Source organism: Seriola aureovittata, chromosome 21 (genome assembly GCF_021018895.1).
Source record: "Seriola aureovittata isolate HTS-2021-v1 ecotype China chromosome 21, ASM2101889v1, whole genome shotgun sequence".
Lineage (NCBI taxonomy): Eukaryota > Metazoa > Chordata > Actinopteri > Carangiformes > Carangidae > Seriola > Seriola aureovittata.
Window position 1 is genome coordinate 10,234,008 of NC_079384.1, and position 13,190 is coordinate 10,247,197.

Below are 13,190 nucleotides of genomic sequence, written 5' to 3' on the forward strand. Positions count from 1 at the left end.
CAGATCCCAACAGTCCATTGCAATTAGGAATGCACAGACCTGTATTTTAGAGAAATGAAACAAGTGCTGATGGGGGAGGGCCAGCTCATCCGATGAAGACTCAGAAATCAACCTAAAAGCCCAGTGGGAACTGAGACTCACACAGATTGGGCAGACGGTTTGTTAGAGCAGTGTTAAGTGATGTCGGACCTGCAGCCGGAATTTAAACTGATAATGTTGTGTGATAAAATGTGACACTCAAGTCAAATCAAACTAGAGATGTATATTCAGAATTCTCTAACCTAAAAAATTTTACAACTCAGTGAACTACATGTGTTTACCTCTAATGTTTAAACTCTGATCTTGCCTCTAACCTTAATATACTCTTTTACTTTTCCCCCTCCACACTTTTGTCACTTCTTTCCAAAGTTCTTTCAGTGCTGCTATCAGACACAGGCGGACCCCTATTCTGAAGTCATCAAGTTGACGCTCGCTTTTTTTTTCATTCAGGTTTCTATGGCAATAACACCAAAACACAGCTTGGATTAATCCAGCCATGTCCACGCAGCCCCTGCCCCACAGCTGAACCCATGCATGCTGCAGGGAGACGGAGCAGTGACTGCCAATAGCACTGAAACACCAATCAAACTGATGCCTGGTCCTTTACTCAGGCCTTGCCCCTGCCCCTGCCCCTGCCCCTGCCGCTGGAAGTTTGCTGTGTAAAAGTCAAATGGTTTCCTGTCTCCTGAAGCAGAAAGACGTTGAGTCTGTAACAGTGTCAAAACCATGCTGTTGTCCAAACATTTTACTCTCATGTTTGGTCACTGGTTCTTATTCTCCTTATTGCCATCACTTCCCTTTATGTGTAGTTGTGGTTCTGTCATTGTCATTCACAGGATGACAACTGAGAATAACACTCAGTGCTTTAAATCATTCGACTTGGGTTCACTAGATCTAGCAATCATTGGTTTCTTTCAAAATGGAATTATGTAAGTTTCTTTTCTTATGTATAACAATATTTATTATTATTTATTTATATTTTTACATATCTTTAGCTTTACTTAACCTGCTTTTAGATGTCAAGTAAGTTTGCAAACCTAAATAACAATCAAAGTAGCCTAAGGGTGCTGTCTCCTCTATAGAGGAGACCGAGGCAGCTGCTTAGCTAGGGGGACAAAGCTGGAATCCCATTCAAATAAACTGCCAATTAATGTCCATCCAGAGTTATGGTGATAACTATGTTGTAAACAAGTTTTATGAGTTTACAAAAAGCTTGCTGCAACCATGAGAAAAGATGGTTTTTCATTAAGCCAAACCAGTTAAGACTGATTTAATGTCCCGTCATTACTTAATCATGTAAAGCAAGTAAACAGTGTGGGGATTTGCTGGTTGCCAGTGTGAAATCAGTGTTTTTTGAGTTTTAAGTTTTCACTGTGTTCCAATTCACTAAGAAGTAGCTGTTTTTTTAATGCATTTTTAAATGTACAGATGTTTGTGTGTGAGCTCTTTAATGAGAAGAGAGCTGGTTAGGAGTGACCTATTGTTGGTGTTGTACAAAGCCCAGCGTGGTGTGCTGCTGGACATGTCATTGGTAGACAGCTGGGAGTGACTCTGAGTCACAGAATTAGTCAGGAGAAACCTCCTGCCTCTTTCCCTGCTGGAACTGTAGTCCACAGCGATCACTGTCTGGAGAACAAATGTGCCATAGAGATAGACAAGACTTCATGAAGTCATTGATGCATGGACGTAGGTGGGTGCACAGGTGCGTGGAAGAAAAGGAAATATGGGAAGACATATAGGCAGACAGACAGAACCAGTTCTATAAAAGCTCAGTAATGGTAGCATTCACTTTTTACTGGAGGTGAAGAAAACCTCGTGAGCACATCTGCAGCTATTTTCGACATCTGCACCACATCCCAAAATATGACTGTGATTCAGAGAGTAAAGGAAGTGTCCCAAACAGACCTCAACCAGCAGCTCCAAGCTGAACAAGCAAGAAGGCCAGCTTGCATTTCAGCAGCCTTTATTGCATCATTAGATTGAAGCAATACTATAATTCCACATTTCTTCTTGTTTTTGTTTTCTTTAACTTTCCATCCGTTTGATTTTTTTTTCCCCCAACAGTGATCAAAGTTTTAAAAAGCGCAAATATTGCGTCAGTGAAAAGCTGGCCATTTCCTGGAGCATGAATTGATATGCTGGGATTTGAGTTGTTTTTCAAAGTAGGGCAGATAAGAGGGATGATGATGTATAGACAAGAGGAAACATGTAAGTTAAACTCAGATATATGAGAAAAAGAGGGGTAGAAGTACACACCAGGCGCAGGTAAAATAGAAAGAGATAATTAAGATAATTAAGATTTAGGGTTGTGTCTGCTATTTAGACGACATGGGTGATAACTCAGTGGTTTCGTGAACATTCAAAATATTTCTCACCAGTTCAAAACTCAGCTGAGCACAAAAGAAATGCTGGATTTTGTGTCAAAAACCAAAAAAAAAAAGGAAAGTTGTCATGTCTCTCTTACAAGGCATACTGAAGCTGCTATGGTGCTTGTGTCGTCCCACTGGCCTTTTAATGCTTTTAAGTCTTTTATTTCCTCTTTTATTTTGCTTCCTATCTTATTTTTTCTCTTTTGGGGGCTGAAGTGTGGTACACCCACTATTTTTCTAGCAGTTGTGGGAGAGAGTAGTGCGAGAGCTAATTAGCTTTATGTCAGATGATATTCGCGCAGCATAGTTTCGAGACTGATCCCACCAAGTGAACCAGCAACCGCGTTTAACCTGGAAGCAGTGAGACTGAAATGAGAGGCCATGTCTGCCTAGTTAATTTGATAAGATGAAATGCTTGCTCTGGTCTCTGCTGAGACGTGGCCTGTCAGTGTTGATGCAGAAACTCAAGCCTCTCAGAACAGGAAATGCTGCCAGGATTCCTGACAAGACCCCCTTGTTCAGCAGATTTGTTCAAATTTAACAAGAAGAATGGTGGGACAGACTCAAGTCCAATCCCTTCTCTTCTCTGAATGAAAAGGCCTCCCTTATTCACAAATGAAGTTGATGTGTACTGAAAGTCCTATTTTTGTCTATTTCATTCCTTGGCTAACCAATTGTAGGACTTGTTTCAGTCATTTTTACACATTATCGTTCGTGCATAGTTAACATTAAAACTTTTTTTCTTTTAAAAAGACCTTGTCTTCATCTGGCTCCTCAAAGGGCAAACAGGAAGTTAGCAGCAGTGCTTGGTGGCTGTGAAAGATTGAAAAGAGACTACCATTTGTAGTCCAGATGCACAGATGGATGTAGAGATAGACTTGCATGCTAAGACATTCATAGATTTTGTTGGTTATTTTTGGAGAGCTAATAAAAACAATTTCACTCAAATTGAAAGAACAAGCCTTTCCACACTGAGCACAGCCAGGGTCAGACAAGGTGAACAGATGGAGGCAAGTGCCAATAAAAGACTTCAGTGTGTTTGTTGCAACTGACATTGCAGGAAACATTTGTTATGCATAATCTCTGCTGTGTTGTTCCACTAAAATCTCAACCACTGTGTCACCGTGTTACATCAAAGATAACAGCAACAGTCCAATGTGAGTGGTTGGACAGGCAGACAGGTTCGAAACAAATCCCCAGTTTAAAGGTCTACCTTTTTAAATTCATTTCTGTTTGTCAACCTAGTCAGGCACTGCAAATACATCGTACTTATCTGCCGACTTATCAGAGCGCTAAATCAAACAGAATAGACGTAGATATCTCAAAACACAAAAGCTAATTGTTTTTCTTGGTAATGGAACAAATCAGGAAGTACAACCTCAGGCATGAGGAAGAGTAATTCCCAGGTACATAATGTAGGCATATGAAAAAATATTATTCAAACAAACTTTATGTTTTTAGTTGTAGTCTTTGCTTTATTCTTACCTGCCTTTGTTTTTTTTACTGTGTTTTAATTGCAACAGTTAGTTAGAAAACACCGTAGTACTCTGTCTGGCTGGTCTCTCAGATTCCCTCTAGCCCGTTGTACAGAAGTGAATTGTTTATGCTGCGGAGGCTGCGGTCACTCACTGGATGTGCAGTGGGCGTCTGGCCAAGCCATAGCCCACAGAGAGCCTGCTACAGACCTCCCTGTCCTGTCAGCTGACTTCGTTTCCCAGGGTCCCCCAATCCAAAAGGCCATCTGAGTCAATCTCTGCAAACACACAAGGAGGAGAAGCTGGAAAAATGTTTAGATTCATACTGAGTGGCCAAACATCAGCAGCTAAACAACTATTAGAAATGTAATGAAAGTAAATGTGTGTGGTTTTAATCATTACAGTTACATTTCAACACAAAGTGGGGTCAGTTAATGTTTTTGAGAGTCTTTATCATTGTTTAAGCTGGTTTTAATTACTTTACATCCCCAATGTATATATGTGTATGTGTGTGTGTGTGTGTGTGTGTCTATACAGTATGTGTTCAGTTCAGTGATGTTTTCCATGGTGCAGGTTCTCCTCACATGGGGCCTCTCAGCAGAAGTTGACTCAGCTTGAGTAGGAGTCATTAAAAAGAACCCAGTTTGCTTTAGCTTTGGGAAAGCCTCTCGTCATCTCCGAAAGGCAAAGATTACCATGGTCTGACACCTTATGTTGCAGAAATTTCCTGCTTTGCTGAGGTCTTTTGATGTGTGGGAGTGTAGGAAGGGGGAGGAGAGGGCATGAACATATTCCACCGCAAGTCCTGGTTAGTGATCAGTTTGAGCCGGAAGGAGCCACTAAAACAGATGAGCTGGCAGTTTTTTTAATAGAGTTCAAACAGAGAGGAGCAATTTATTATTCTTGTAATAGTTTAGAAATTCATTGTTATTTTATGTGGAGTGAAGTTCAGTTCTTGAGAACAGTCAGATGATTTTCACATTTAAATGGTAGTTTTTGTTTCTGTTTTGGCTTTAAACTCAATTTTACTTTTAGTCACAGCAGTTTGGGTGTCAAGGATAAGACGGCTGTGTCCTGACTATTGATGTGTCCTGTATTTTGTTAGGAAGGTGGTTACTTCAAGAATGCATTAGTATATGTTATTGTTATGTCAAAATATGTACCTACTACTGTATCTAATTCTATTAATGATTTGTTATTTAGAGATCTAGACTGGAAGTGCTTAAAACTATAAAGTGATGTGAGTGTCTATTTGTGGAGACAGGTTAGTTTTAGTGCAGTTTCAGTTCCCAGTTGTCAACTTAAAAAGAATAGTATGATCCTCTTGTGCCTGTAAGTATTGCGCTAGTGCCAGGAGGCAATTAGCTTAGCATAAAAACTGGAAACAAAGGGAGACAGCTAGTCTAGCTCTCTTCAAAGCTAAAAAATACAACTAATGCTAGCAGCGCCTCTAACGCTTGGTAATTAACATGTTGTATATTGTTTGTTTGATGCGGAAATGACAGAGAATTTTTTACACTTCCTACAACAACCCACAAGTGCAACTACGAGCCGTCCACAAACTGGTTGACTGGTGCTGGTGTGTGTCACCAGCATTTAACACCTGTCCCACCAGTCAACCAGTTTGTTCATGGCTCGTAGTTGCACTTTATTGTTGTATTGTTGGGATCATTCTTACCATAATGCTGCTACATCTATATGTGTTCTTTATGGGTTTTTTAAAATATATTTCATACTTTATTTTAAAATTGCACTTTATTATTATTTTTAATTGCTTTTATCCCACCCAAGAATTTCACAAATTTTTATTGGTGTATTTGTGATTTGACAATAGATTTGATTTGAAAATTTGGAAAAAGCCAGGCTAGTGATTTCCTCACATTCCCAGTCTATATGTTATATATATATAGCAAAGCTAGTCGCCTTCTGATGCTAGGTCAATACATTGCACAGATGAGTGTGGCATTGATTTTACACTTTAGTTTTTGTGTGGATTAAACAAACTAATTTATGAGGAGCTTTAGAGGTGCTGGTGGACAGATTGTTACCATTGGACAGAGCCTATTTCCAGTCTTTATGCTAAGTTAAGATAATAGCCTCCTGTCTCTAGCTCAGTACTTACAAAAGTCAGACTATTCTGAGTAAAATGCTTTATAGTGTTGGCTTGGTTTTAGGTTAAGTTTACAGTAATAACCTTGCTGTTAGAAATGTAGCCTAAATTAGACAAGTTAATCATAATAGCCAGATTACTCTGTAAAGCCTACTGTTGCTATTCATACACAGCTGATTGAAGAAAATTACATTTTGTTGGGAATTACATTTTACCTTGTATGTACTAATGACTGTCTCCTGGTGTTGAATTTTATGTCTATTTTTAACATTGGCTGTACATAGCTGTAGCCCATTACAATACAGAGACATTAAAGAAACATGTGAGAAAGGCGATGGCATACATTCTGGGGGGACTTTACTCACCACCACTGATGTTTGCCCCACCTTTTCCTTTAATAAAGTCTTTCTTCTTTATTCCCCTTCTGTCTCATCTTCTGGTGAAGTGCTCACATACTGAGGCCCACTGTAGCAAGGGGCCTATTCATGAGGCCTAAAGAGAGTGAAGGGAAATACAAAGGCCTCCGCACACAGTGAAGAGGGATGTGAGCTCAGCTCTGACCCCTGAAGGATGTGTGTGTGGGATGCACCCAGACACAGTGGCCCCGCCGACTTGGGCCCAGGCTCCTCCTACCTCTGGACTTGACCTTTCACTAAACCCGTACAACTCCCAGAACAACCTCAAAAACACTTACAACTGTCAGTAACAAATGCAAGAGAGAAATAAGTGAATGACATAAAGTCTGGATTGTTATTGACTGTTGCCAGCTGAAAACCTCTGAACAGTTTCTCCCATGTAAAATATTGGCATATAGCGTGGGGCTTAAAGCACAAAAGCCAAACAGTGAGAATAAAACAGCTAACAAACATGCAGCTGAAATCAATGGTAAAAGACATGTCCTTGAGTTGAACTCCCAGTTCTCAGCCATAAATTAAAGTATGATATTCTGAATATTTTTGCCTGGAAACTTCAGAGGTTTTATATTTCTCATGGTTCTTCTTTGTCTTGCTGATGGGAAGTCCTTGTCTAAAGCCATTATTTTTGACAGTAATGAATATTTCCACACCAAGAAACTCATTTGACATAAAGGAGTTTTTTTTTTTTTCGTTATACCTCTGAGACTCTCTTGTATGTCTGTGCTTCCAGTGCTGGACCAGCTCCTGATGGAGCTCCACCGCTTCCTGCTCATCCTGGACAAGGAGACCCTGAGTGGGAATGCTACCATCCAGAAGGGCTTGTTGTCCGATCTCCTCCAGTCCTACAGAGACTCCAATGGTATGTGGAAAAAAACAGTCAAGAGTAGAGCTGTGGGTTGTTAAACAGAGTGCGAGGCACTACAGACCTGACTACAGACTTATGTATATATAGGCTACAGTAGAGCACTGCAACAAATTAGATTTTTTATAAAAAATGTGGATTAGACTACACTCTCCAGCTTAGTATCCTGTAGATGAAGCACAGTCTGGAAAACATCCACTGTATCAGTTGAGCTCCACTGATATGTGCCAGAGCAGTCATTAAACTATGGGGAGTGCTTACCATGACTCACTGCCTTTAAAAAAAACCTTGAACTTACCTTAACTTAAATTGCAACTATAACATGGCAATGTAGAAATAAAAGGAAATAAAATTCTGAAAGTGCATGACCCTGTCCTCACTACAGTTTTATTCAGGAACTGAACTTGGTGGATATTTTGAGGGAGATTTTACATATTTTTTGACACATGTGACAAAACAAAAAAGGCGGTGAAGTGAAAGGTTGGAAACTCTTAGAAGTTATAATAAAATTACAACATATAAGGAAAATTACACTGGAGGAAGAGAGAGTTTAAAAGAGACTGAAATAATGTTTGAGTCAACCAAACAAAAACACCTTTGAATGCCTTTTATTTTAGCATTTTTTGTTACATTTCTAGCTGTGAAACTATATTGAAAAAAGTCAGAAATTAGAAACTATAAATAAACTGATTAAAGGCTGTTGATCTCTGTACTGAGGAGAGAACCTTTCTGATATTCCAGGCTTTCGTGTAACCGTGTAAACAACACTAGATTTTTTTTTTTTTACTCAGATAATCTATCATTCCTTGCAGTGATAAAGTCTTACCTGCTCTATGTTATGAGTTGACATTGACATCGTCCTATCAAGGCTGCAGAATATCTTAGCTGGTACTTTTAATAAGTTGAAGCAGGTACATTGAAAAGGTCAAGCACAAAGTCCATTAGGCTATAAACATGTAAATCATAGTGTGTTGCAAACGTAAGAAAAATAGGTATGTATTCTGCTATTATTAGAGGTATCAAGGGCAAGGCTCTTCAACAACATAAGCAGTCACAAGCTTTGCCGCACTATAATTCTTCCTTTCTTGTGTTTCCTAATGTTGCGGTATTTGTGATTACATGACAGTTACATTGGTTGAGGTTTAACCACAAATGTTTAACTGCCAGTCATTCAAAAGCTTTATAGACTTACTGGCAGTTTGTCTTTCTTTATGCAAAGCACCTTATGTAACATGCGGTCGTGCCTTTCGTTTCCCACAATTCAATAAGTTTACATTGTCGGCAATTTGGTCCAAGAGAATCTATCAAGCAACCCACTCTGGTATTACTTTGCTATTTTAAACTTTCAGTAACCATCATGTAATAATTATACTCTTGTAGGCTTCTATTAACAAATACACTTGGGGTCTTTCATCCCATTTTGGTTGCTTAATACCACTTTGCGGTGACTGAATCAAATATTATTGCCTGCGTTTTTACCTACCCTGCAAGATTATCAGATTGATATTTCTATTCTGTGAATGATTGCGGTTATTAGTTTACGCTTACAGGCCAGATAAAATCAAACAAAGTACCTCTTGCTCCATCATAAAATGATGCATGGTCTGTTAAAATATCCTGTCAAACAGCTAATGACATGTTTATTTTTAAAACTCACTGGCACTGACACGCAACATGAAAATGGTGCAACTGCTGGTGGGCTGATGTGATTTATGTTGCCTGGAAGTCAGTTAGTTACAATGTGAACCAATCCGACACTGAGCCTCATCCAAACCTCAGCCCCCGGATGTGTGATTAATTGGTTATAATGAATGACACTGCTGATCCCTCAGAAACCTTAGCTTCATGTAATGGTAGAGAAAAGTTGCATACAATCCACACTGATGCAAGATTTTTGCTTTATGAAAACTTTGATAACAATATCCAGGACATTTTGCTTTTAGAGACCCAATTTCCATTCACTGTCACTTTTAGACTGAAAGAGGCAAAAAAAAGAGTTTTGCTACTCGCCCTCTGTCTTTCTCTGTCGCTCTCTCACACACACACACACACACACACACACACACACTTACCAGCACACACAAGCAGTCACGCTTTTCCATGTTCAGGTCCTGGACTCGTCTCTCCATACTTCCTCTCCTGGCTCCAAGCTGTATCATTTTTCCGAAGCTGCATTTATCCTCTGGGGATGCTCACTTCCTTTGAGAAGCAGTTTATAAATAGCATCTCAACTCTGTTCCCCTAAAATCTGGTTTCACTGTACAGGCAAAACATCGTTTCATTCTGCTGCTGTTTGATTTCACCTAACGATATCTATTTCAAAGGAGAAACTTTCTCCGGAGTATCACCCAAGGTTAGAGATTTGTTTGATTTGCTCTCAGGATATAAACGTAGTCAGCTAAAATATTTAATTGAATCAAACGACCTTCCTCAAAAGTGCACTGCAGCTCCAGAACAAATTCCCAAAACAGGTTCCAGTAACCAGCTGGAGTCTTCTACGGCAAAACCGCAGGGTTTATTGTTTGAGAAAAGACATTCATCCAAACTGTTTATGTGGCAATGTTATGGCAATGTCTTTGCCAGCTTGTAATTACTCCACCATGTTAAGACCGACATTAAACCAAACACAGTCCATTTCTCAGTGAGCTGACTTCAGCGTTAGCGCATGACATTAGGTTTTATCAGCTCCGCTTATTTCCTAAATGATACGATTGTTCACGCTGACCTGTAAATATTTGTATTTGAGGGCAAAGAGAAGTCAAGTTCAGCCTCTAATGGCGGTCCAGTGACATTCAGCTCCTTTCAAAATGTAAAGCACCTAATTTCCCAGGAAACCACTACTCTGTCTATATTATAATATTTTCTTATTTTCACTTTAATTAAATGGTACTGTCATTTTTTTATGCCTATAAAACAAAGCTGATTACTTTTGGACCAATCCCAATTACTGTTTGTGAATATACTGTAAATTCCATGCAGGCATTAAGTGCATATAATGTAAACTCTTTGGAAGACTAGACTGGTCCAAGCAGATGGATCATGTTCAGGAGCTGAATTGCATGTGTCATTGTAGGATTTTCAAAAACTTCAAAGATAGACGTTATACAGTGCTCTATCTGTACAGGCAAGGAGTTTTCTGACTAATGTCCGATGAATGCCTGCCACGGTAAGAGTGGGTGTCAATAATGGGCCCATCTGTCTGCACAATGGGCCACTTGTTTGGTTGAAATTCTCCTTTAATCCTGGTCCTTTGACAAACATGATGAAAGTTTGTTTGGCACCATAAGCTGGAGTCAGATTTTTCCATCAATGCTACAAGTAAATTCCTTCAAAAGCAAAATATGCATGCTATTCTTGTGACTGTAGCTGTGACTTTGTGTACAACATATGCGGCGGTCTATTTCAGTGCTATTCACTACAGTGCAACACAACTTTAAGAAAGTCAAGCCAAGTGTCAGGTTTTTGAGCTGCTCCAGTTACATTCAATTGGAGATTCAATTTAGTAGAATTTACATGACAATGAGCTTTTATTGCACATGGTTATATCCTAAATCTCCCAGATTTGGCAACAAATGAACAAACCCGAGTGTATGCAACAATGCACTAGCCAAAGTACAGTATATTTAAAGTGGGCAACTTTTCACAATAAAATCCAGAGGTCTCTGGGAGTCAGCTGGGTACTCACCTGTCCCTACAAGGGTATTCCTGACAATCAGCAATAAAATAATGTATGTTCGGTCTGATAAAAGCAACAATGATTCCTAGGCTTGAGACCGTTGTATGGGAGCTCAGTCCTTTAGAGAACTGTGCATGAGCCAGAGAGGTGAAGCAGTTTTGTTTGTCTTTTTTTTTACAACTTTGGACAGTTCCATTAATTTTTCACCCAGTGACCTTCCTTTCATTCATATTATGAAATAAAGAAACTGTGGTAGATTGTTTTAAGAATACTGTAAGTGTCTAGTGTTTGGTTGCATTTAAGAGTCAATTTGTAGTTCCCTTAATTTACCAAGATTTTAGCATTTGTCGTAAGTACCCACACATTTCTGCAGTGCACTGATGTGAAGTGTTAACCATATTTTGTTCACTCATTGCAGGCACTGATGAGGAGTACATCTACATGAACAAAGTGATTGTTACTGGGAAGGACAAAGGCGACAAAGGTGTGAGTTTCAAAAAGTTCCTCTCTGAAGTGTGGTACTGATATTTGGTTATGGTTGGTGTTTTTTTTCCGAAAGGTAGCTGATATATGATCTATACAGAAAAGATTTTATTTTTCTTATTGAAACCGGTGTAATATAACATTTTTAGCCTCAATAGTGGCATGGTTTTAATCTGTATAATGTCAGTTGATTGGTTCACCACTTTGATACACTCAAATATCTCAGCATTAGTGAAATAGATTGCCATGAAAGTTTGTAGAGGCAGTCATGTTCTTCAGAGGATGAATCCTAACTATTTTGGTGACTCCTGACTTTTCCTGTAGTGTAGTGACATTTTTGTTTTTCAGTCAATGAACTTTAGTGCAGATACACTGAATTCTATTGAGTGTGGTGACTTCAGGTAGACTTAACTTCATCTTGTGCCACCAGTAGGTCAAAATTCAAATTTTTCTACAGGTTTATGACAAAGTACCTACAAAACAAATGGCATTCCCATCAAGGCTAATTAGCAAATGCTAACCCACTAAACTTACCATCAACCATTATAGGCCTACCTGCTAAACATCACCATATTGACATTGTCCTTGTGGCCATGTTAGCATGCTGATGTTAGCATTCAGTTCAAACACCACTGTGCCATAGTAACTATGGCCTCCCAGAGCCACTAGCAAGGCAGTAGACTCTTATTAGAAGTAATTAAACCATTAAGTAAGCAACACATTTTCATAAAATGATTTTTAAATTTAGATTTGGGTCTTATGTTATTATGTACTCAATACAAATATTAAGCTAAAGTAGCTATGCAAAGTTCTGTACACATTCTATCTAAGTATATGATACTGGGACTAAGTATCTAAGTACACGTTAAATTTCTACAACATAAATGCAATTAATAATACCTATAATCTTGCATTTCAGATTTATTTGGCTTGATCTTTGGAATGCATTATCTCTGTAAAGGATCGTTGGTTGTGGAATGATAGGCCTATGCCACTTTGTCCAAGGTGATCAAATACCAGTGCCTATTTGTTAAGTTGTTGCAGCTCATATTCAATTTCACATGATTGAGGTGACTAGCAGACATGAGAATAAGCTGCAACAAGAAGCAACCCCCTCAACTCCCCTCCTTTCACCCACCATTTCCTGTCAGTTTCTACATTGCTCTGCACCATCTGAGACTGACCTGTTTTGTTTGGACAGTTATGAAGAATGTGGTTTCAATGAGCTCTAGACTTAACACATATTTTCAGCAGCAACTCTAGCAAAAGCCACAGGTTTTCTTTCACACAGACTGATGGAAAGTTGAGGACTAGACATGAGAGATGTTGAGGTTTCTTAATAAGTAACAATATGGTAAACCTGAACTGTATCTTTCAGTACCACATGCAAATGAGGGGATTTAACAAAACATTGTTAAGTTATATTAGCTATTGATATGTCACTACTATTACACATGCAATCTGTAGGAATATTGACACAGTTTGCTGTAGGCTAAATCAGCTCAGCCTGTTTCCCATCCTCATGATGATACAACAAGACTTTGACCTACAGTGAAGTTGCATAACTGGAAATTTTTGTTAATGTCCTGTGCAACGCAGTCATGAGCTCCAATGGGCCAAGAGATTCTTTTTTGTTTGTTTTCAAAGAAAAGTTGTTTAGAAACTAAGTGAAAGATTCGAGGATAGCAGAAGTAGAACACAATGGGAGGCAATAACATTGGCAGACATATACTTATCATTTCAAGTTGGGGGTTGAAGCT

At 38.9% G+C, this 13,190-nt stretch overlaps 1 protein-coding gene across 4 annotated transcripts in view; it reads left to right on the forward strand.

The window, feature by feature from the left end:
* Positions 1 to 13,190, forward strand: part of afap1l2 (actin filament associated protein 1-like 2) — a 37,856-nt gene that overhangs the window by 7,315 nt on the left and 17,351 nt on the right. For 3 of the 4 annotated variants that reach the window (XM_056365912.1, XM_056365910.1, XM_056365913.1), the window contains exons 2-3: positions 7,140 to 7,268; positions 11,366 to 11,431. In XM_056365912.1, coding sequence (XP_056221887.1) covers positions 7,157 to 7,268; positions 11,366 to 11,431 — 178 coding nt within the window. In that variant the 5' untranslated portion in view covers positions 7,140 to 7,156. Of the gene's footprint in view, positions 1 to 943; positions 969 to 7,139; positions 7,269 to 11,365; positions 11,432 to 13,190 lie in introns of those variants that run through there. The other variant, XM_056365911.1, reaches the window with a different exon arrangement.